At 52.6% G+C, this 23360-nt stretch overlaps 6 protein-coding genes across 6 annotated transcripts; 2 read left to right on the top strand and 4 right to left on the bottom strand.

Moving 5' to 3' along the window:
- Positions 1-116: 116 nt before the first annotated feature.
- gtb3 (glycosyltransferase family 4 protein) lies at positions 117-8893 on the bottom strand (the record flags this gene model as incomplete). Its single annotated transcript, XM_056691621.1, has 3 exons — positions 117-8576; positions 8647-8736; positions 8828-8893. The coding sequence occupies 3 exons, from the start codon at positions 8891-8893 to the stop codon at positions 117-119; spliced, it is 8616 nt and encodes a 2871-aa protein (XP_056539327.1).
- A 2515-nt stretch (positions 8894-11408) lies between these two features.
- Positions 11409-13460, top strand: agd3 (putative extracellular serine-rich protein; the record flags this gene model as incomplete). Its single annotated transcript, XM_056691620.1, has 1 exon — positions 11409-13460. One exon carries the CDS (start codon positions 11409-11411, stop codon positions 13458-13460), a length of 2052 nt encoding a protein of 683 aa, XP_056539326.1.
- Positions 13461-14244: 784 nt separating this feature from the next.
- N7482_009495 (uncharacterized protein) lies at positions 14245-14783 on the bottom strand (the record flags this gene model as incomplete). The annotated part of the gene is made up of 2 exons (XM_056691619.1): positions 14245-14358; positions 14442-14783. The coding sequence occupies 2 exons, from the start codon at positions 14781-14783 to the stop codon at positions 14245-14247; spliced, it is 456 nt and encodes a 151-aa protein (XP_056539325.1).
- A 416-nt stretch (positions 14784-15199) lies between these two features.
- Positions 15200-15763, bottom strand: N7482_009494 (uncharacterized protein; the record flags this gene model as incomplete). Its single annotated transcript, XM_056691618.1, has 2 exons — positions 15200-15421; positions 15653-15763. The coding sequence occupies 2 exons, from the start codon at positions 15761-15763 to the stop codon at positions 15200-15202; spliced, it is 333 nt and encodes a 110-aa protein (XP_056539324.1).
- A 910-nt stretch (positions 15764-16673) lies between these two features.
- N7482_009493 (endo alpha-1,4 polygalactosaminidase) lies at positions 16674-17630 on the top strand (the record flags this gene model as incomplete). The annotated part of the gene is made up of 1 exon (XM_056691617.1): positions 16674-17630. One exon carries the CDS (start codon positions 16674-16676, stop codon positions 17628-17630), a length of 957 nt encoding a protein of 318 aa, XP_056539323.1.
- Positions 17631-21400: 3770 nt separating this feature from the next.
- On the bottom strand, positions 21401-22833 carry N7482_009492 (spherulation-specific family 4 protein; the record flags this gene model as incomplete). Its single annotated transcript, XM_056691616.1, has 3 exons — positions 21401-21721; positions 22002-22359; positions 22601-22833. The coding sequence occupies 3 exons, from the start codon at positions 22831-22833 to the stop codon at positions 21401-21403; spliced, it is 912 nt and encodes a 303-aa protein (XP_056539322.1).
- Between the last annotated feature and the right edge of the window lie 527 nt (positions 22834-23360).

The following is a 23360-nucleotide window of genomic DNA, read 5'->3' as shown; positions in this document are numbered from 1 at the left end:
GTAGACTCATGCATAACAAACTGGTATATAAACAGGGGTACATAAACAAGGCTTTTACGCGACAAAATGATATGATTAAAAGAGACGAGGAAAGGGTGGAGGGGTATGTGCAATTTTTAGCCGCTGAAAAGCTGTCCAGAACGCAAGAAGTCTTCTCGCATGATCGTACTGACATCCGAGTTGCGGTACTGCATCAGATCCTCGCGATGTAGACCACGCACTTGTTCCCGCCCAGCTGTCGAAATGGAGCGGGCGTGAGATTGCGGCCGACGCTGTCCACCGAGGGAAACCCGGAAGTTCTGCGGTGGGAAGAGTCCAGGGGACCCGCTGCCAGGAGAGCCTCCGTTGGAAAGCATAGAGTGGCGGGGTGCAAAGACAGGGAGTCGAGCGAAGGACTCAGTATCTGTCGAGACGTTGCTGAGACTGAGGGCGGAGATGCTGGAGAGAGGGCGAGCGCGACTGTCCCGCAGCGGGTAGTTGGTAACGGAGCTGTACACCGTGGACATATTCGAGGTAGCCGATGACCGCCAGGACCTGACTGCACTTGGTGGAATGGTGATAATCTCCTCCTCCACCGCTGCTGTTTGCTGCACAGCTGCTGCAATGTCTGCGGGCTCGACTGCATCGCCAGCGGCTCGGCTGGCCATCATCTTGACTGACTTGCCAATCCAGAGCATTTGCTCGTGCTCTCGGAGATACCGGTCGCCGCTGAAGGACTTCTGCACAATCTTGCGAGTCATCATGCCCAGCTTGCGTCGTTGCTCGCTCTTGGTATACATGCGGCGAGTGATAATCTCCACATCTTCGGGAGTCGGTGAGGAGCTGAGAACCGGCACTGGTTCATTGTCGTCGCTGTATCGGCCCCATTCTCCCAAGAGGGCGAGCATGGAGATTTGGGCCCTTGCGAGAGCAAGGGCATCATTGGGTGCAACCACCGCACTGAAGCGCGAGAAGTCATCCGGGTCACTAAGCACACGGAGTGAAGCACCGACATCTGTGCAGACAACAGGGGCACCGGTGAGAGCTGCCTCGCCCAAGGCCAGCGGAAGACCTTCGGACAAGGACGAGTTGAGGAAGAGCCAGGTGTTCTCAAGTACCTTCATAGGATCGGCTGTTCCGCGCAATGTGACTTTGCCTCGGAGACCCTTAGACGCGATGATCTCCTGGCACTCGGTGGAGTATGTGGGAGCTTTGTCAATTGCTCCGTAGATGTCCAAAATATAATCGTCGAACTTCCACTGGTTGATGATGATATCGGCAGCCAAAAGGGCAGTCTTGATGTCCTTAGCATACCACACGTGAGAAAGCATAGTCACCGTTGGGCGCTCGGATTTAATTTCTTTCACAGGAGAGAACTTCTGCATATCGGTAATACCATTGACAACAGGATCGACCTTGCGGCGGAATGTGTTGCGATGTTCAATGGTTCCCTGGCAAGTACCGATCTCGACCTCCCAGCCTGGATTGAAAAAATCCGCACATGGAAGGAGAATATCCGCATGGTGGAGTGTCAGGACGGAAGTGATTCGCATCAAGCCAAGAAGGGCATTCCGGACAAATGGTGAGAGTGTGCAGAGAGCGGATGAAAGGCAGAGATTGGTCTCTCGCCAACTGATGGCATGATCCCAAATCTGCAAGGTGCAGTTGCGCTTGATCTTACACACAACACCATAAGAAGCACTGACACTGTGGTGCGAGGCCTGGAAGACATTCGGAATTTTCTCGGGAACGGGGATGGAGAAGATGAAGAGGTAGCGGTACCACAGCTCCAAAGCAATATCAAGAGACGACAGGGTGGGAAGTTCGGTGTCGAACCATTCAGATGATGGGATGGTATTGGGCATCTCCTGCGTCAGCCAAAGATCGCGCCAACTCTGCTTCACCATCTCACTATTCCAAACTTGAGACCAGTGCCGGGATTCCTGGAAGTATGTGTTGAGATTCACCAGAGCTCGAGTGGCTTGATGAATGTCTGCTTTCGAGAGGTCGACTGCTCGCGCACCCTTGACTAGGGCCGTGAGGATTGGAATGAAGTTCATCTTGATATCGAACTCGCTGGCAGAGGTAACATTGTCCACCTCTGAATCCAACTTGTTGTGGAATAAACCGTGGGTAGGTGTCAGGAAGTCCAAACCCCAAAGAGGAATCACCTTCAACGATTGAATGTTTCTCTCGGTTTGATGCTTAGGAACGCCGAAATCATTCGCAGACTCGCAAATCATATGCCACTTGATGGTACGCAGAGAATTGATCATGTCTCGTCGACAGGCGGAGACACCACCACCCTCGTTAGGCCAAGTGCCGGTGTCTGCAGCCATAACGTGGAGATTGGTTTCAGTATCGGAACTGACCTCCTTTGACCGGGTAGTGACAACTGCATCACCCCCTGGACCAAAGTTGAAGAAGTCGCTGATCTTGACAGCCAACGGAGTCCAGCTGGAGATGTTGTTGTCCAAGTCCGCGCTTGCCATGACTGCATCGGCACGAAGCTCCATATACTTCCTTGCGGCTCTGAGATTTCCCCAGTCGCGGCTGCGCCAGTAAGGGGCAAGTACCTCGTCTTTACGAAGAATTCGATCATCCATCCAACGGACAATGATACCATCGAGATCAACGCGATCCTTCCACGCCTTCCACATCAGGGAACGAGACCGAGATGTCGAAACCGTGAAACGCTTCTTCGTCAGTCCCAAAAGTCGCGTGAAGACATTCGACCGGAGGCTGTCAACATAGAAGAAGGGGTTGTCATGCACGAAGCTGGTATATGTGGGTTTGGAAAGAACTCCTAGGTAATCGTGCTCGATCATCGGCGGGGTTTGAGCTTTCATGCCGTTGATGGTAGTGAAGATGGTCGGATGGAATTTGTGGTCATACAACCAACGACTCTCATAGACATCACCGTTGGCCTGCTGGACAAAGGTAGCCTCAGTAACCTTGGTATGAGGAATCCACCGGTGCTCCTTGTTACGATGGCGGCGCGGAGGTGCACACCAGGATACGTTGCAGGTGATGTGGGACAAAGAAAATTCAGCTCGAAGCAGTTCATCACCAAAGCGCGGATTTTTGCGATAGTGGTACTGGAACCGGATGAGATTGCCGTCCTTCATGTAAGACCCCTTGTCGACGAGGCCCTTCGAGTTGTACTGGATGCTTTGAAGGTGGTTCACGCCTTCGACGCAGCGTCGTCCCAGTGGCATGCGTGCATTGGCTATCTTGCCGAGTTTGAGGCCCTTCTTTGTCGGTGCTTGGTAGTCATAGTGATATTCGTTGAGCAATTTGCCGTTGTTAAACTCTTGTTTGATGAGAAGCAGCATCTCACTGGAATAGCTGCTGACATACTTGAGCGTCTTGGCTTCTTTGTCCGTAGGCTCGGTCTTATGGTCTCCGGCGTACTGGTAGACTTTGAAGCCGCCGTCCGTCTCCTGATGCCTGAATGCTGTGAAAGTCCCGTCAAGACCTTGGATGATGACTCTGCTCTTCTTGATATGGATCGTCATTCCTTTGGTCTCTTCCCAGAGTTGCTTTACGTTCTTGCGACCGTGGAATAGGAAGAAGGACAAGCCGAAGTCTTGCATAATCTTGGCATAGATCCAGACTGTGTTCAGCACGAACACACTTGGCACGCGAATGACTGTCGGCAGGGTCTTGGAGACATGGTCGAACTCTCTCTGGAACTCAGGATCGGCAACCATAGCAATAACTATGAACTTGACAACTGACCCCAGAGTGTGGTAAACATAGCTCAATGGAGGTCTCACAGCCGACAAGGGGATAGGCAACTTCCGAGGGACGTAAGAGATGTACTCGGCAGTCTCAGATTCCTTGGGAAGAGCAGCCTCGCCAGTTCCATAATGAGCATAGTCGAGAATACTAATTGCGGTTGCCGCTCCGAGATTGCATCTTGCAACGTGAATGTCCAGCTTGTTGGTGTCAAACTGGCAAAGGCTCTGCTGGAGCCATTGGCGTTGGCTATCTGGCAGACCACAAGGTAGTCCGACGCAGCGGTTGAGTAGCACATTCCGAACTTCGACTGGCAGCTTATCCCAATGAATATCCGCTTCAAACCCAAGGCAAAGCTGTCGGAGAAGCTCCTTCTTGGCCCATCGTACGACGAGCGAAGTGTTGGCCTCTTGGCGGAGCTGCTGGGCCATGGTATGTGTAACACCCCCGGATATGATCGCTTCGGCCAGAGCCGCGTACTCATGCGGAACGCCCATCACCATCTCGGCAACGGAGTGGATCAAAGTCTCCGCAATAATTTGGCAGTTGGCACTGATATCAAGTCGCTCATCGTGTAACCCTTTGACACTGACAGCCACTTTCAATTGGTTGCCAGTGCTGCAACTTAAGGCTCGGATACCAGGTCCCATAGAGCCCTTTGGCACAAGCTCAAGACAGATATCTCCCCTTTCCCACAATGCGAGAGCCTGGTCAACAATTACCTTGGCATTGGGGAAGGCTTCTTCAATCCGAAACTCTTGCTTGCGAGATAGCATGGTCTTTTTGATCTCAATGCCTGGATAAACTGCAGGCGTAACCTTGAAGCGAGAATCGGCCGGCAGAAGTGAGATGCTCTCGAAAAAGGTCTGGAGTTCTTGCTGAGACCATTCGGGGTCTGCCCATGGCGTGGTAAATGCATGGAATGTCTTCCCCAACTCAACAGGAGAGTCGACCTTACGAGGCATACCCATCTTCGCATAGAAAAGAGACAGAATTGCGACAGTCCAAGTAGCGACCCCGAGGCCACTGATCTGTGAGTAAAGGGATTTGGGGAAGCAGACCTTAAGGGCGATTCCAACCGCCAATCCCAGAGAGATGCCGATGAGGAGCGGCTTCAGGGCATACGGTCCACTGAAGATCTTGGTGTATTGGTACCATATGAGACCGGTGTAGGCAAGAACATAGGAAAAGAACACAGTCATGGCTTCCATAGACCACTGGAATGTCCAAACAAGAGCCGTTGAAAGGGCAAGGCTCCAGACATGCCATAGTAGAAACTTGAATAGGGTTCGCCAATAGACCTTTCGTCGGAAGTGAATGTTTCTCTTCTGCGAGGCACGAATATCCTTAGACGACTTCACGGCAGTTGGGGTATTGTCACCAATGGCGTCGTGGAGTTCTTGGGCCTTGGTATCAATAAGGACAGCACCAATGAGATAATATGCCAGCGCAAAGCCGACAGCCATGCGGTTTGCATCAGTCCCAGCAGCTGGCAGCCAGAGGAGGAGACGGTCACCGCTCAGCAGCTGTACCCACTTATCGAGCAGAGCAATGACAAAATACAGGACACCACAGCCAATTTCTTGGCTTGATTGGCGCCAGTGAACGAATGCATTGTGCAGACGGAGACCTTTCTGTGAGTTGCGTAAGACATCGAGTCCGACCTTGGTTTGAATGTTCCAGCCAGAGCTGAACGGAATTGGCCGGGGAACATCTGCATATCGGCAATACCAATCCAAAAGGAAATTGGTCGATTCCCAATCCCGAGCAAGCTCCTTGACCATTTCATCGGCGGTTGCCTTGGAGAAAATACCACGGGACTTCTCAGCCATCACGTCCTTCAGAAGGGCCTCTCTCGCTACCTTAAGAGCAGCGGGATCACTCAGGCTGCCAAAGATCTTCTCATTGTTCTTTCCGTGTGCCGAGATGTACCACTTGCGGATCTCAGTATCGTCGGTGCGTCGAATTGACTGGTACCAGGTCACCCATTTGGCCGTCGTCGATCGCAGGCTGAGAAGAAGGACCCCAATGAAAAGATAGATAACTGCCAGGTAAATTGCGGAATCATTCCCAGCAAAAGTAGTAATGATGGGCGACAAAGACAGAATTGGAATGCACGCGATGATTGGCTTCCGGCCCGATAGAAAGGTGGAACCGGGGTAGCTGAAACTTGCGAGGGAGGCAAAGGTCGAAAAGTAGATGGTCAAGGCGATCAGGTAAAGATAGAATATTATACCAGCTTGAGGGCTTCTGACACTGGCGATGGCGACAAAACCAATCAAACCTCCGGCCACAGTGAATGCAATACCAGCAATAAGCCGGATCAAGACGAACATGTTGGCTGCAGCGAAGGCCATCGAAATGAGATAGTATGGTCCACCACATGCAATCCATGTGCCAACAGCACCAGAAAGCAGTAGAGAGATCATCAAAGCCATGGTTGCACTATCCTGCTCTTCACGCGTCATGTAGGCAGAAAGATACAACCCTCGGCCGATTATGGTAAGCAAGAGAATGTCGATCAGCGCTGGGATGGCGAAAACACTCAGGAATGTAAACCGCTGATATCCACGCATGGCCTTCTTCTTTTCGTCAGGGTTCACATCTATCTGGGCACCAGCATAGGCCGTCGCAAGCTGGGGGGCGCCATTGATCCAGTTTGGTGGCTGATGCTGGGTATAGTAGGCGCGGAAACGATCAGAAAGAAGCTTTCCAAAAACGCTCGGATTGACACCAAAGTAGGCTTCACATCGTGAGCCCAAAGCGAAGGACTCGGCAAATGCGGCGGCTTGATCCGTGTGGCTGTTGAACAACGGATTCCTATCGGTCACCTCGGCATAGATCTCATCGAAGGCACCCTTTCTTGCGGCGCAGAACAGCGAGAGTGCCAGGATATCCGCGTAGGCATCGACTTGACCCTCTTGTACCAGCTCGCAAAGACCTGCTGTGATAGTTGCGAGATCTTCCTCGCGGTGTTCCTTCATTACTTGCACGAAAACTTGGTCAACCTGGTGGAAGAGGTCAAGTGAAACGGAAAACGCGGGATAAGAACAGCTCTGCTCTTTATACCAGCTGATCCGCGTCCTGATCAAGTCCTCAGGACTCGTGGACCCTGCGAGATAGCCCACTGTATTGAGCTCTTTCAATTGGGCAAAGGAAGGCGCATCTACAAGCTGCTGGCGAATATAAGCGCAGATGTTCTCAGACAAGTCGCTATGAGAAGCGGTGAGCGACAGATGCTGCAGCAAAAGTAATCGCTCTTCTGGGCTGAGAACATCGATATCTTGAGCAAATCGACGGGGAAGACCCGTGTTCGGAGCCAGATCCTCAGACCAGCCAGCCAAAGCGGTTTCGATTTCACAGCAGACTTGACGGGAGAATCCCTTCGCAGACAGGAAGGTATGCAACACAGTTCCAGCTAGACCCTGAGCATTCTTGGAGACAAAGACCTCGAACTTGTCGTCCTCTTGTTCGTAAACTGCCCAAAAGCGGGAATCGGATGTTTTCCTGAGTCCAGAGTCCAGCGCAAGGCTAATCTTCAATGAACCATTTGCTGCCAAATCGGAAAGATTTTTGATAGCAGTCGCAAGTTGGCCATCGTCGATTGAGGGCTCCAGAGCTTCTTGGAAGTGGCGGAAAAGAACACCAATGCTTTGGATTTTCGTGGCAGGCACGGGGTGTAGCAGCTCCAAGGCCTTCAGACGTTGCTGAGATTGAAGAATTTCCGCAAATGCCATGGGAGTGGGGTCGGATCCCAAGGGGAAGCAGCCCAAATTGGTGTACTCTTGTCCCGACATGGAAACGGATAATGGACTACCCTGCGATTTGACCCGAGCGACCCATTCTGGAGGATCTCGGAGGCGGCGTGCGGGACTTTCTCGTGACTTCGTCTCATTTTCCTCGGAATCCAGCAGGGCGTCAATCACAGGGAAAAATGGTCGAAGGGTCTCCCACCCGGTTTGGACGCCAGGACATGTCGAAATCTGATGGTTGGAGCGCCATGTATCATGCGTTTTCATGACCTCCGCTTCCTTCAGCCAACCGAATGCTGGCAGAGGCTCGGTCATCGGAGTGTTCAACTCCGCATCTTGCAGTGAAGATTCGGGGCCAATCCAAGAAATAGCACTGTAAAAGTTGCACCACTGGAGAGATCTCCGGACAACGGCATTCGAGAGAGTGACCTCGTTGTTGACAGTCTCCCAGGTGAGAACCACAAAATCTCTCATACATGCTTCGGAGACAAATGCCTTGATGGTCGATTGCAATTTTTCCATCTGGAAGTAGTCGCGCTTTTCACCATTGGGCATGATGCTGGCATTCCGAATCACCAATCCAGAGACGACCCCGTTTTGCAAGGCTTTTCTATTCTTCAAGAAATCGGGTGGTTGCGTCTCCAGATAAATCGCCAGCCCGAGGGCGCCGATTGCCTCAAAGAGCTTCGCATGAATGGATGGGGTAAAGATGTCCTCCCAATTGGCGAATAGAATCCCAGAAAATGCACTGTTATTGAAGGAGTCGGCAAGGATTCCCTCAATCTTCTCGATGGCTGCCAGGGTAGACATCTGTGCAAGATTGATCTGCGCGAAATCCAGTCTGCCTAGTACTTGACCGCGATCGCGTTTGGGAATGGCTTCTGTAACGCCAGCCTGGAACGGATCCACAATCAACATATCCCATTGCTCTAACACCCTTTTTTCGGATGCAGTGAATGGTTGGCTGAAGCTTCCCAAGTATACTCCGAATGAGGCAGGTTTGTGCTTGTGTAATGGGGCGTTGATCAAGTTCAGTTTTCGGTTGGCTAGTTTCTGAAGTTGGCGGGAGACATCCGAAGGCACTTTGTCTGGCACTGGCCGTGTCTATGAGCCGGCCCCACGGATTAGCAAGAACAAAAGAATGATTGCTCTCAAATTCAAGAGATAAACTCACCTTGTAATACTTGATGACTTTTGCTGCCACGGACCATAGAATGTTTGCAACACCAATACTGATACAAGCCAGTAAAACTGCAATCATGAACTATACTCAATCAGCATCTCGGCCGCTCCTGTGCGTAGGCCCAAAGAACGACCCGGTTGCAAAGGGAGCTGAAAGATAGAAGCGCACTCACAAATTGCCACCAATGGTTTTTCATCCCCTTCCATTTAACGGGGTGTACGGAAAGAATTTGGGCCATTTTGGGAGATTTCGAACGACCTCCGCCCTCGAGGGCCACCTTCAAAGTGCAAGCCCAAGAAGAATGAATGGGACAAGGCTAGGTGAGAAGCCCCTCAATTATCTGTATAAATACTGTCGTCTTTCTACTCAACCATTACAACATAGTTGTGTTCCCTCGGTGCTGAGAGGGAGTGAGAAACGAACGACACGGGAAAGCTAGCGCTGTGCGGTTGGACAAGCAGCAACAGAGATGATATGAGAGGGAATAAGGCGGAGACAGAGAGGAAAAACCTTGAGTGTCAAAGTCCGACCCTAACGGCGAAGCCCGACTCACGACTCCTGCAAAACTTGCCTCCGATGGCGAGATGCCAGGAAAGAGAACTCGTATCAGCCGCTCGCCTGTTCTTGACGCTTTCAGTCCCCTTGGATGGAGAAGGATGGTCCGTGACACCCTTAGTGAACTGAGAATCAAAGAACCCAGACTCCATGGGCAAAAATAGCCCACCCAAAAGGTCTTCCCCGATGCACGTCCCAAAACCACACTAAGATATGCACCCAGGACGAACGATGAGACACGCAGTGGAGCCATGTGTGGAGCTGTAGTTAGTCAGTATCCGGTGCCATGTGTGTGGCGACAGATCTCTGACAGTCCATGCGATCAATCCCGTGGGAGCATTGTCATACAGACCGATGCCCATTCAGATAGATGGACGTCAATCCATCCCCAAAAATCATACTGTGAGCTGAAGAATATCTACCCTATCGCCCAACTTTTGAGACTCGTCCGTCTCTTCTTCTTCTGGAGGCATTGGTCCATCTGTTTCCTCGGATGTCTCGCTCCCCGCTACGAAAATTAATATGATGCATGGCCAGACACGGGCCAAGGGCATCTCCACGACAGCGTCTGCGCTGGCCGGACCGATCCACTCTGCTGACGGACATGGTAAATCTCGGCCGTCATGGGGCATTGCTCTTACATGGATTATGATTTTTTCAACAGGGTTTTATTTTATTTTTTCACTCGTAGCCTTAGCGCCGGTGCTAGCAGGCCGTGATGAACAAACTTGACTTGCAAGGTTGTGCTGCTGCACTGGATTGGGAAAGGCGCGGTCGGTTTTGAATGTGAATTTCGGGTCTGTAAATACGAGAGCTGCAAATTACATGAAAGTCCATACCGTACCATACCAGGCACGGTATGGCTCGGCCTCGCCACCTCACCACCTCTCCCGTTTCCCCTTTCCCCTTGGCTGCTTCCATGCCCAGTTCTGGACCTGTTAGACCCCTGGTAGATGCATCCAAACCCCGCGGCGGCTGCGTCCATCGACATATTCCTCTCGTGAGCCTAAAACTGGTGGCTGAGCGGGTCCCTTGGCCCTTTCCATCCAACTCGGTGCCGAGCATTGGCACGACTTCCCACAACGAAAAGTCCGAGGGGAAGTATAGGCTCGGGGAACTTTGCCAGATGGATGACCTGGTGACTGAGATGTCTCAGCTGAAGAACTTCGCTTTCCTTTTTCTCCATAATCTCTCCCTATTTGAGACATTTCCCGTTTATTCTTTTCTTTTCCACACGTAATTGAGATGCACCCAGGGCTGAGATTATCACGGCATCTGCAGGACTATCCCCACCAAGCATGCCTTGACCCTTTGTAAATTAGCCAATTGTATGACTGAAAAAATCTGCTGGCCTCACCCCATGCCTTCTGTCTAAATCGATCCGGCACCTGAAGTCCCTGTGGATATCTCGATCTGCCCTATCAGTCCCACTCCGAACTGGTACGCCACACGGATTCCCGATGAAAATGCCGAGTAAGATGACCGTGATGTGGAGATTATCACTTGTAAAGGCCCGAAGTCATAGTCAGAAAAGGCGATAGGTCTTTACGAGTTTCGCTTGTCCTATCTCGAATACATAAAGAGCCGATGATCATACTCTCTTGGAAGCCAGGTGCTAGTCAAGTTTCTTCATTCTGCATCACTATTTCAGCTGTCAATCGTTATTCGTGCATGGTACGTTGCCTCCCCTCTTTCTCGCATCTGTACCCCTGGTCACTATCAAGATGGCGCAAATTCCTGTCTTGGCTGCTTCTATGGGCTTATAACATGCAAACACTCACCCCGATGTCTGGCCTGAACATAAGCCCTAAGTCATTTCATGGGAGCCTTCCCGTCCATTCCATACTCGCCCTGCCCATACTACCCACACTGCTACAACGAGTATCACTAGTGCCTCCACCACTAGCGTGCTCGGGGTGACTACTTCTGTTCACTCTTTGACCTCTACTTCCCCTTCCCTTTCTTTGAGTCTTTTCTTCGTCTTCTTCATTTTCCTCTGCATCTAGTAGCATTGTTTCTCCTCCTGAAACTGTTTCCCCTACTAGTACTAGTGCCCCTTCGACTTTTGCTACCCCGGCGTCTTTGACTGAGCCCTCGAGCCCAGCGACTTCGACAAACAGCCCGGGTTGCCGCGACTGCACTTCGAGCCCGCCAAGCTCTCCTGGTAGTACCCTTGCCAGTGGTCTGCCACATCCACCATGTCTTCCAGCGCAGTTTCCATTGCGGCCACTGCTTCTGCTACTGCCATCAGCCACGCCACCGTTGCTGGCAGCATTCTCGTCATTGCCAAAGACACTGCATCGGCCAATATTGCCTCCTCCGGACTCAATGCCTATGGTATTCCTTTCACCACCCTTGTGGTTCCGCAAGCCGGTGTCGCTCTTCCCGCTCTCAACAGCAGCAGCGGCGGAAACTTCGGCGGTATTGTGGTTGCATCCGAAGTCAGCTATGATTATGGAGCGGCTGGCTACCAGAGTGCCTTGACCGCTGACCAGTGGAATCAGCTGTACGCTTACCAGCTGGAGTATGGTGTCCGCATGGTTCAGTATGATGTCTATCCCGGTCCGGCCTTCGGTGCTACAGTTGTTGCAGGTGGATGCTGTGACACTGGCGTGGAGCAAGAGATCTCTTTCAGTGATGTTAGCGACTTCCCCACCTCTGGTCTCCGTACTGGTGCTGGTGTCAGCACTCAGGGTCTGTGGCATTACCCGGCTACCATCAGCAACACCACCTCCACCAAGGAGATTGCGTCCTTCGCTGCTAACTCGGTGACCGCGGACAAGTCTACTGCCGCGGTCATCAACAACTTCGATGGACGCCAGCAGATGGTCTTCTTCATCGGCTTCGACACAACCTGGAGTGCCACTTCCAACTACCTGCAACATGCCTGGATTACTTGGATTACTCACGGTCTGTACGCCGGATATCGCCGTGTCAACCTGAACACTCAGATTGATGACATGTTCTTGGAGACCGATATCTACCAACCCAGCGGCACAACCTTCCGTATCCGCAATGAGGACCTGGACAATGTCCGGAACTGGATCGCAACCATCAATGCCAAGATGAACGCCGGTAGTACCTACTTCCCCGAAGTTGGCCACAACGGAAATGGCAACATCGAGAATTCTTCCAACACTGATGCTGGTTGGACTATCTGCAACGAAGGGGCTATTGAGTATGACTCGCCTGCGGACACTGCTCTGGAGTATGAGAAGCCTCTGGGTACTGGTACCAACCTGTGGCCCACCACGCCCACCACCTATACTTGGACCACCGCTTGCACTACGCGCGACCCTCTATTGACCTGGTGGACTACCGCTGCCAACCTCAACAGCTTTGCCTCGATCTCTCACACCTTCACCCACGAGGAGCAGAACAATGCCACCTACTCGGATATCTACAAGGAGATCAGCTTCAACCAGGCTTGGTTGAAGCAGAACGGTATCGATCAGGCTACGCACTTCACTGCCAACGGTATCATCCCTCCCGCGATTACTGGTCTGCACAACGGCGACGCCCTCCGAGCCTGGTGGGACAACGGCATCAAGAACTGCGTCGGCGACAACACTCGCCCTGCTCTGCTGAACACTGTGAACGCCATGTGGCCCTACTGGACCGTGGTTTCCACGGATGGCTTCGCCGGCATGCAGGTCAACCCTCGCTGGGCCACTCGCATCTACTACAACTGCGACACTCCCGCCTGCACGGTTGCGGAGTGGATCGCCACCTCCGCTGGCAGCGGCACCTTTGATGACCTGCTCGCCACCGAGAAGGCCGATACCATGCGTCACCTTTTCGGTCTTCACCGGGATGGCTACATGTTCCACCAGGCTAATCTGCGCAATGCGGATGTGGCCGCGATCACCATCAACGGCGTCTCGGCCAAGTACTCCATCTTCCAGGCCTGGGTTGAAACTCAGGTGCAGGAGTTTGTCCGCCTGGTAAAGTGGCCTCTGGTCACCCTCAAGCACGCTGATATGTCCGCTGCATTCCTGGCGCGCTACAACCGTGATGCCTGTGGCTACTCTCTCAGCTACACCACTCAAAACCAAAAGATCACCGCTGTGACCGTCTCCGCGACCGGAAACACTTGCAGCGAGCCCATCCCTGTGACGTTCCCCACTGCCCCGACCAGCACCCAGGGCTTCACCACCGAGCAGCTCGGCAGCGACCCGACCACCGTCTGGGTTAAGCTCTCGGGCTCGCCGGTGACCTTCACCCTCTCCACTCCCATTTCCCTGGTCTAAATGATTCCGGGTAAAATGGTGGGTTACGACCGTGAAAATGTCTCTCCATGTTGATATTGGATTTGTTTCCAGTCTTTGGTTCTGTGATTTTGTGAATGACTCCTCTCCCTCTAGATATGTCTATAATGATCCGAAGTTGTGATGCAATATTATGTATCATCCGCGCATGGCTTCTCAGTCAATTGTTTCCAGAAATGTAGGGACCTTGCAGCTGCTCTGGAATTGAGCCGTAAATACGAGGTGCAGCGTGTACCTGCAAAGGTTAGTCCTCGATAAGGTCGCCCCCACGGCGGACCCAGATATTTCCGAGTAGCGGTCTAGTCAGCGGCATCGCTCGGAGGATGACTCTGCAGGTCCAATGCATGTTATACGAGGTACGAGGTGTGGAATTTTCCATGGCGGTCTGCCCTGCCAAGCTGGAAGGTGGTTCCGGTTGATCCGTCTTTGAATGGGCGGCCCTCGATTGAAGATGTGTAAAGCCAAAAGTACTGCAGCCTCTCGAGCTTCAATATCCAACGTAGAACCTTTCTTTTCAAGCTGAGCTTGCCCCCATGTCCAGTGCCCGCGTATGCCATCATCCAGGAGAAGGTATCCGAGAATTGTCCATTTCGGGAAACGCAAGATATCCACAGCGCCAAGTTGGGCTCTTTTCACCCGCTAGCGGCGATGCCGACGTGTCTACTATCATCACGTTCATGACTCCTCGGAGAACATTGACCATTCGGACATTTGGTGCCTGAAAGCGTGGCGGTTTTGCGAGTCGTACGACGTGGCCGGAGTACACCTACAGCTGCAAGGAGGGTGTGCGTTGCGGGGACGCGGGGTTGAACCCGTTGTCGTCAACATACCACAGCCTCGCGCGGCTCCAACCAGAGGGCCTGTGCGAGATGTCGCCATCCTTGAGTAAGGTAGCAGAGATTTTTTTCTCATTTTCTGTATGGCAAGTCATCCCGTGTCGGATTCATTGGCACTTGGGCTTACGCGAAGCAACCAGCCCCCGGGGGCCGAGGCTGGGGGCGTCCAAAAGTGGCCGACAGTTATGCCCTGCAGATGCGGGGGGCACAGCGTGGTGAGAAACAAGTTTGCAAGACGGAGTAAATTCGCGAGCAGGACGTCGACCGCGGGCGAGATGGGAACGGGAATAGGAATCTTCCGGCGGAGAGAGAACGGGGCGTGGGTGCGAGTGTAGTGTCGTCCGAGGCGGCTATAGGCGATCTTGGCACCGCAGCACGGCATCCAGGTCCAATTCCGGGGGCCACTCACAGTGCAGTCTCGAACACGGAGGACACGATCCGGACCAGTCACAGGGCGCATCTGCCGCATCGGTGAGCGGGTGTGGCGCGCGCGGGATGACGGAAGGGAGAAACAGGCGATTGGGTTATCTAAAACACGATCAGGATGATGAGTGGTCTGCTCCGTTAGTGGCATTTTTAGTCTGTTCTTCCCCACTAATTCCCCGCTAATTCCCCACTAAAGTGCTTTTGGGTGCTCGCTTCGGCCGGAGGGCCCAGACCGTGGACGGCGAGAGAGTGGACATGGAAGGAAAATGATATGCAGTGGATGAAGCGAGTGAACAAACAGACTCGAATTGCCCTGGCCTCATAGTCGACGTTGGAAAGCGAACCTGCGAGGCGAGGTGCATCCCGACGTGCTTGCTAGCACATCAGATGACAGGGATTGCTGGTCGGGTTTCGCTTTCGGCAACTCATGGCCGAGGACGATCTGTTGCCATTAGCTGCTTAGCGCCGGGCAAGCTCGATGCGACCGATCAACAACCGGTCTGGCGTGCTGTGCCCTGCGAGCGGCTGGTCGAATGGACGGCCTCCGAGGGCCGTATGGGTCGTATATTTGAAACTGTCCTGTACACCAGGTAATATTACCAACCCCGGGTGGGTCGTACTTGCAAATGGCGCGCTGACGGCACTCCGCAGCTCATGGGCCGGCGGATCTGGAACTAGTAGCTAACACTTACAGTAGCTTAGAACGAGCCAAAGCGAAATATCCACCGGATCATAACCCGCCTTAGCTGGCACAGGCGCTTGCCAGCACATGCACCACATAGGCGGTGTTCATTGGAGAGGTTCCAGGGGGCAGGGTGAGCCCGGCAATCAATTCTGATTTTGCAGCAGTTTTTGCGGGTTGGCGACCAGTCCGGGGTCCTGTTCAATTAAGGGTGGGCGTCCGGGGAGTACCGTTTGTTCCTGGATGGGCTGGCTGAGCGTGACTGCTCGCATCCGCTGCAGGACCTGCGCCCATCCTCCGCCGAGAAGGCCGACTTCCAGCGTCGTCATCGGGCCCCCCATGAGGCGATGTCTATGGTCTTGGCGAACAGGGATTTCTGGTGGTCTATTTTAGTGTCGTGTCTCAAAGAAAGTTGGGTGTGCCGATGACTCGCCTGTTGCTTTGTTCTTACGTAACTCCACATGGGATGGTCCAGTGCCTAACTTTTCAACCCCGTCTAGACCCTTGTCTGCGCCAGGGGAAGAAGTGGCTTTGCTTCTTCCAAACAGGTCGGCCGGAGCGTATATCGTTGCCTGGTTCAGTACCCAATGGATGGGCCGCCATGGTCGGTTCGCAAAACTCGGTACGGAGATCAGCACTGGTTCCACCACCTTATTTCTTGCCCTACCCAACGAATGGACACGATCAGGGCTCCTGGTCTCCCATAGCGGGCCCATAATGGCCGGCAGTCTGGACGGTGTACGGAGTACCTTCTGGTGTCGCTCAGAAACTCTGCAGATGTGGCTCGGTCAGCCTGGCGCTGCTTGCCCTAGGCTTCCAAGTTTCTGCTTCATTTTTTCTTTCTACGCAGTAGTTGCCCACTCACACTTTCACCTAGTCTCGGGGTCATCTGACATACCTCGGGCGACATCGCAGATAGCTAAGTTTCCCGATCAGCATCCCTAAGGTGACACTTGGAGCGCTGCGGTGCTCGAGGATCACCACAGCCTCAGCCCCAAATTCTGCAAACCCGGGCCCGCGCCTCCGGAAGACCCTTTTTGATTCTTCTCTTGAGCTTAAAGATGCCTACTTCCCACAAGCTCACCTGATTTGCTTGATCAAGATTATTTTCTCCAGTGATCGGCCTCTCGTCCCACGCTCGGCCCCTCCTAGACTATGCCAGTTTGCCGCGGACGTTGGCCTCGGAATTTTTTGAACCTCTGAGCCCCCTCAACTCTGACCCCATTGACTCTTCCCTTCGACGCAGCGACCATGGACAAAATGACCTCACAGCGTGGGTGGGCCGCTTGGTCAACCAAGAGGAAGATGTTCATCTGCTCAGTCATTGCTTTGGTTATTGTCGCTCTCGGCGTTGGACTCGGAGTTGGCCTGGGAATCGGCCTGAACAACGGCGGCTCAGGCGACGGCGAAGGCAGCGGCAGTGGCAGTGGCAGCACTGGAAATGGAACCACCGGCAGCAATACAACGGTCAAATGGCAGCCGGCCGTGGGAGTCAAGTGGCAGATCGAGCTTTTGTACGCCCTCAACGACACCTCTACAGATGCAGATGTCTACGACATTGATCTGTTCGAGAATGACAAGTCGATGATCTCCAAGCTCCAGGGCCTGGGGCGCAAGGTTATCTGCTACTTCTCCGCGGGAACATACGAGAACTGGCGCTCTGATGCCAGTGAATTTGCTTCATCGGACCTGGGCAGCAATCTTGATGATTGGCCGGGGGAAAAATGGCTGAACACGAACTCTGATAATGTGCGCAAGATCATGGAGACGCGCCTTGACCTGGCAGTGACGAAGGGCTGCGATGGCGTCGACCCCGATAACATTGATGCGTATGATAACTCCAACGGGCTCAAGTTGACCCAAGACGACGCTATCGACTACGTGAACTGGCTCGCCGGACAGGCGCATGGCCGCAATCTGTCCGTCGGTCTCAAGAACGGCGGCGCAATCATTGATTCCGTCATCAGCAACATGCAATGGTCGGTCAACGAGCAATGCGCCCAGTACCAGGAGTGTGACACCTATGCTGCTTTCACAGACGCCAACAAGCCCGTCTTCCATATCGAATACCCCAAGGGTGACAGTACAGACAACAATGACGCAGTCACCACCTCTCAGAAGTCCTCGGCTTGCAATGCTGCGAGTGCCGGCAACTTCTCCACTGTCATCAAGAATATGGATCTGGACGACTGGGTGGAGTACTGCTAATGCGAATGTGTATGACTGATTCCAATGTCCACTTTCTGCACCTCCTTTGTGATCATTAGCAACGCGTATTGCATATACCAAAATAATAGTTTCCTGCCCGGCTAATCTAAATCTAAACCAAAGTCGCCTCATTTTGATGGCGTTGCTACAAAGGTACCAAAGGTGTCCCAACAGTTCATTTCTCAGCCGTTGTAAAGTCTGAATTCTTTGTCTGGGGGCATCACGATGGCATAAACCCCACCATAAGCTCGCCATTTTCTGCCTCAATTGTTTTTGAGGGCTTCAATAGTGCCATGGGCCGCCAATCACTGCCAAGGTCCACAGACCCCAACATTTACTATTGACAGGAGGAGCACTACCAGTTCACCGCATTGGTCAGCCATCACGGGCTTAAGGCGAGCCCTGGCGCCTTGCTATTGCCTGTGTAGTCGACGTGGCAGATAGGTACGGCCTACCCGATGTGCATTTCCCCATTGGCGTGTGGACGAGACTACGTGCGAGTGGCTGCAGGCTCCGGGAAACGACAGAGTGCCGCCCTGCAAAAAGTAGCTTCCGGATGCCTCCGCCGTCTGGACCAGGAGACGAAGACCTTGCTTTTCCATGATTCCACGCTATGACTCGCTTATGAGCGCTGGCAGCGTTAGCGCCTTGGTAGAGGGTACACGCTCTTCTCGGCTCCTATCCGAATTGTCAGGGTTCTGGCCCATCGATGCGGCGATACATCCGACGATGTTGGTTGTCTTGGCATTCTTGGCACACTGTAAGGCCTGCACTGATCATACGGGTGCCATTGGCTACGTTTTGGGGAGCTTTCGAGGTTGGGCGGGATTGGGAAGTGACCAGGGTCGATCCCAAATGGACGGTGCATTAGCAGGCGTCGTCATTTTGGAGTATGTTTTGGAGTATGTTTTGGAGTATGGAGGGAAATTTACGGTTCAAAACACACTAGTAACTTTCAAGTTTCGTATAGAACACGACAGATCCTCCGCCCATCTCTGACGGGCCAGTGGACCCTCCCACCCAATGGCTGCCAACGGACACGAGCGCTCACCGACCAATTGTATTGGACATATCAGAATTCTATGTTGAGAGATCGGAATCTTAACTTTGATCGTCGACCCATGAACATCGACTTTAGTCACTCTGGACAGTGCGAACGACAGCCATGCGAGCTATACATGCTGCAGGGGCGAAACAACCCTAATCACTCGAGCTTGCCAATGGCGAACTTCCAACCATCCATGCACTCTCTCAATAGCAATCTGATTTTTCAACTCTAGCGCAGGTTAAGAGACCGGTGAAGAATGAAGTCTCGTCGCCAGCCTTGCGATCGCCCCCCCCCCCCTTCCCCGCCCGCCCCGGGCCCCTCTTCCCCCCAGGCACGGAACATCCGGCACTACTGCAGCCGTAGTGAATTCGACCGTTTTCATAGGTCCAGCCGCCTCAAAAGTGATCCATCGTCAACTCACTTTCCACTTTTCAAACAGTGTGCTCTAGGGCCCTGGGTGGGCATGAAAAAAGCAATCTCTACAACCTACGATCGAGGATCGAGGGCGCTAAGATCGGCAGCGCAAGGTGGCTCCCGGACAGATCTGCCGGGTTCCTGACCACAAACCACGGTCGGTTGGATGTATGGCCGCCGGGGGGCGGGTGAGCTTTTCCGATGGTGTCTGTGCCACATTAGACTCCACACCTCCCCGTCGTCGCTTCATCCAGGGGCCGATTGTTGCCCAAACTGTGTTGGAGTTGTGTTCGTGCGACGATGGAGAGACAATCCCAACTTAAGCGAGTCGCACGATTAACCGGTTCCTCTTCTTCCCGCCAAGCTGTTCTAGACGCAATGGATTAAATGGCCAGCGGCGACCTCGATTGCGGCTGTGTGTCACTCCGGAGGATATTTCGCCATTCGTCGAGTGTCGGGGGTTAGTGTTGCCGAGAACGTCCATTACACTATATTCCGTACTAAGAACCCACGTTGCTATGCAATGTCGGCATATCCTCTGCCATGCTGGAAACTGGAAATTGCACGCGAGAGAGTCCCTGTAGAGCATGGCGAGAAGTGCGGAGCCCACATCACCAAATTCCCCGGCCTGGGCCCTTGTGGCATCAGTTCGCGCCATGCATGCCACGATCCTCCTCTGCTCCCGTTTCTCTATCCACCCAAACCGCAACGCCACACTCGGGCTTGAGGTGCAGGTGTAATCTTCCGAGGTCCAACTGCCTCCGACAGCCTCAGCGAAACAAGTGATCCACCAGGGAAAGATTGACATGCAAACTCCCCAATTCATGTGTAGTCTCTTCGGCTATGCGGCGGGCACTACTGTTCAGCCAAGAGATAGATCGAGATTTCCTCGGGGATTTTCAGCAGGGTTACCATTCCTGTTCCACATACCCAGTCCATGCCACGAGGCTGTAGCTTCCGCCACTGTCAATTCACCAGGGGTAAAACGATCGACTGGTTCGCAGTGTTCATATTTGCCTGAACTAATGCCGAGCTTGACCGAGGGACTCGTCCTGTTACTGCACGCGCTATTACGCAATCGTACGCCTGTGGATGCGCGAATGGCTTACCCTGTACTTGGAGCTATGGTATTGCTTTCGCTAAGTATTTCTCTTCCAAGCAGACCATCTCCGTATCAACATGTGCTGCGTCGAATTTTATAACTGGGTCACCCATCCATGCGCGAGGGAAAGCCCGTTTCCAATCAGACCAGCGTTCTCTACCGCTCGGTTCCATCGCAGCGTGGTGTGCCGTCAGTCCCCACCGCAAGAAATCCAGAATTGTGTCTTTGTCACGTACCACCATGCGGTCTCGGGCCTTTTGAAACCTGATGGAGCCCGTGCTGCGTCTCCCGCAAATCGGATATTCGATTTCTAAATGTATGTCTTACTGTGGTTCACGTAAAGTGTCGAATAGAAGCACGCGACCCGCGGGCCCAGGCAATACACGATGTTGCAATTCCTTAGCAAGCCTGGCATAGAGACGGCTGCTATTTTCGGACATGCCTAATAGCCTCATGGTATTGGATATAGTATGGCCCTACAGTACGCTACCCTGCTTGATTCCCGGTATGGTATGATGTGTCTTAGATCAGCTAGAGTCGCTTTGCTGAAAAAATATGATCCTGGTCGATTTCCCATCCAGGAAGGTGATAAATGCAGGCCCAACTCCCAAAGAAATACGTGGGGTGATGTGCGTTTGCATCATCAGTACTTGGACCCTCACCCAACCGACTATTATCTCCTCAGTGCCACGATCAAAAGACTAAGGCATTAGTTTCGATCACAATGATACCCCGGCCCCAGTGGAAATTTTGTGATCGAATAACGCCACTGGTGGCTAAACCCATTTCTAGGGCAAACATATATTTCATACTTGTCTTATACTTGTCTTAAACTGGAACCATGGTGGTATCAGGTACGGCGGGAAGATGAAAATTACAGAGTTACGTACCGACCCCGCTAGACCAAAAGAGGTAAACTACGCCGGTACTGTAGGTCTTCGTTGTCATCTTTTTGTTACCTACTTTATTGTGATTTTCTTTTCTGTTTCATAAAGTTTGTGGTCTCATCTGTCTTTCATTATGTACTGTCAGCCTCGCACGCCTGCATTAGGAGCACAAAACAAGGGGCGGTGAAATCTTTAATCATGGCAAACATCAGTTCGCAGAGCCTGGTGAAAATAGCTCTCTGCAATAACGCAAATCCAAAATTGTACTACCTCATTACACATAGTCATCATAATATGTAGACCATATACCTAACTAATCTCACGCTGCCACCAGATCGACAAAATCGGCCCACTTCGTTCCAAAGCTAGCATAGTAGTCGGTGCTAAGGTGAGTGATGAAAATCTCATCGGCGACCTTGCGAGCCTCTTTCACGAGACTGCGCAGCTTCGATCCCTCCACAGTATCGGGAACCGAGTGGATAACTGTGCACAGCTGGGTGCGATTGCTGTCCGGGATAGCCGTGAATATCTTAGCGCTAGACCGCTGTTGGAAAGTGCTATAAGTCTCTTCGAAAACGACGGTCGAGTCAGCCGTTGCCAAGTATCGAGAGTCTGGGATGGCGCCAGGGTTGTGCATCACCTGCCAACAACCGTTAGTAATGTGAGAGCTCGCTTGAAATCCCCCAAAAGAGTAATTGATAAGGCGGCAAGCTGGAGGGAGGTCAAGCTTGTTCAACCTGAAAAAAGAAAGCACCAGCAAACAGTATGCAAGAGTTCGACTAGAGAGGCACGCCAAGAACAGGATGTGTTGAAAGACATGGAAGACAGTAGAAGAGGAGATGGGGGGATGCAAGGGGCGAGGGACCCCCCCTCGAACGGGTCATCAAGTATCAGAATGTAGAAGAAATTTTGCAACTCACAAAGCCATCGGACCCAAATCCTTTCAAGTCTTTGACAAGATCCGTCATATTTTGCAAATATGCCAAGGATTGGGCACTGTATTGCTGGGGAGTCTCATCGAAGAAGATGCCCCGAACGGCCAAGTCCGGGTTAGACGATGCCGTCGGCCATGCGGCGTAGGTTTCGATATCCTTACGCACTAGGGATATGTTGCGCTGCGCGTATGAGGTGTGGACATATCCCAGGAGGCGCACATTCGCGTATGATGCGAGGTTTGGGATTTCGCGGGTATAATTCGCATCCGGCACGGAGTCAGGCCCTGGACCACTTCCCGGATTGATTACGACGGTAAAATTGACATCGGGATGGGTAGAGACCCTGGTGGTGCTTTAGCAAAAAAAAGATTCCTCTTTCTGCAATAATTTCTTTTTTTTTGGTTTTCTTCTTTTTATTTTTGGGGTGAAAGGGGGCCGCCAGACTGGGGGTTGGAACCGGCGCGGCGCGACGTCAACCATGCCGTGTATGTGGCGGCCTACCAGCTGCTTGGGATCGAATTGTCTTGGGGATCGGGAGAGCATGGAACAAGGGGTCTGGGCTGACTGGAGAGGATGAAACTTACACATTCTCCAGCGGAGTCCACGCACCGGGAGCAGGGTAAACGTAGAGTGGCACGAAGACTTTGGATTTCGGACCCATGCTGTCTTTCTTGTGGAGGGTGGTGACCACAGCGGCAGGGATGATAGCAGCACAAAGAACAATGAAAGCAACTACGGCCAAGAGAATTCGAGACCGTGTGGACTTAAAACAACCACGCTTGCTCACGTGCTTTTCTTCGGGGGCCTTGGTCGACATAGTGCAATTGGGGGGGGGGAAAGGGGCACAAAGAATCAATTCGAAAAGAAGGGGTGGTTTGAAAAACCAAGAAGTGGATTCGAAAATAGCACTGCCATTATACCATATACCAGCACCTTGGGCCCAAAACACCCCTGCCGGTCACCCATTATTACTAGTAGGAAAAAAAAGTTACCGATGCCCAGCCCTTCTAGCGTCATTGCGCCGCCCCGAAATAGACCGGGGCGGGTCTCGACCATATGAGATGCAGGTAGAATCTTAGATGAGATGTAGCGAGCAAGCGATTTGTAGTATGATGTGGTCACCCCGAGCTAAGGGTCCTGGATGTACCGCCATGGTGGAGGCGCTTAGGGCATGCGGTTTGAGAGGAAGACATCCAGAGCCCAGCTGCATGCCTGGCCCACCATCCACGGGCATCCTAGCTGATTGTTCTTTGGTCTATTGCCAATTTCGCTTCCGTTCGCCCCCTTCTCGATCCTGTCGCTTTTCATTCCGGCTTATGCGAGTCCTCTCAGCTTCACTTCTTC

The sequence above is a fragment of the Penicillium canariense genome, assembly GCF_028826845.1.
Source record: "Penicillium canariense strain IBT 26290 chromosome Unknown utg000007l_segment0_segment0, whole genome shotgun sequence".
Lineage (NCBI taxonomy): Eukaryota > Fungi > Ascomycota > Eurotiomycetes > Eurotiales > Aspergillaceae > Penicillium > Penicillium canariense.
Note: the sequence above shows the minus strand (reverse complement) of the source record. Positions and strands in the feature narration are given on the sequence as shown.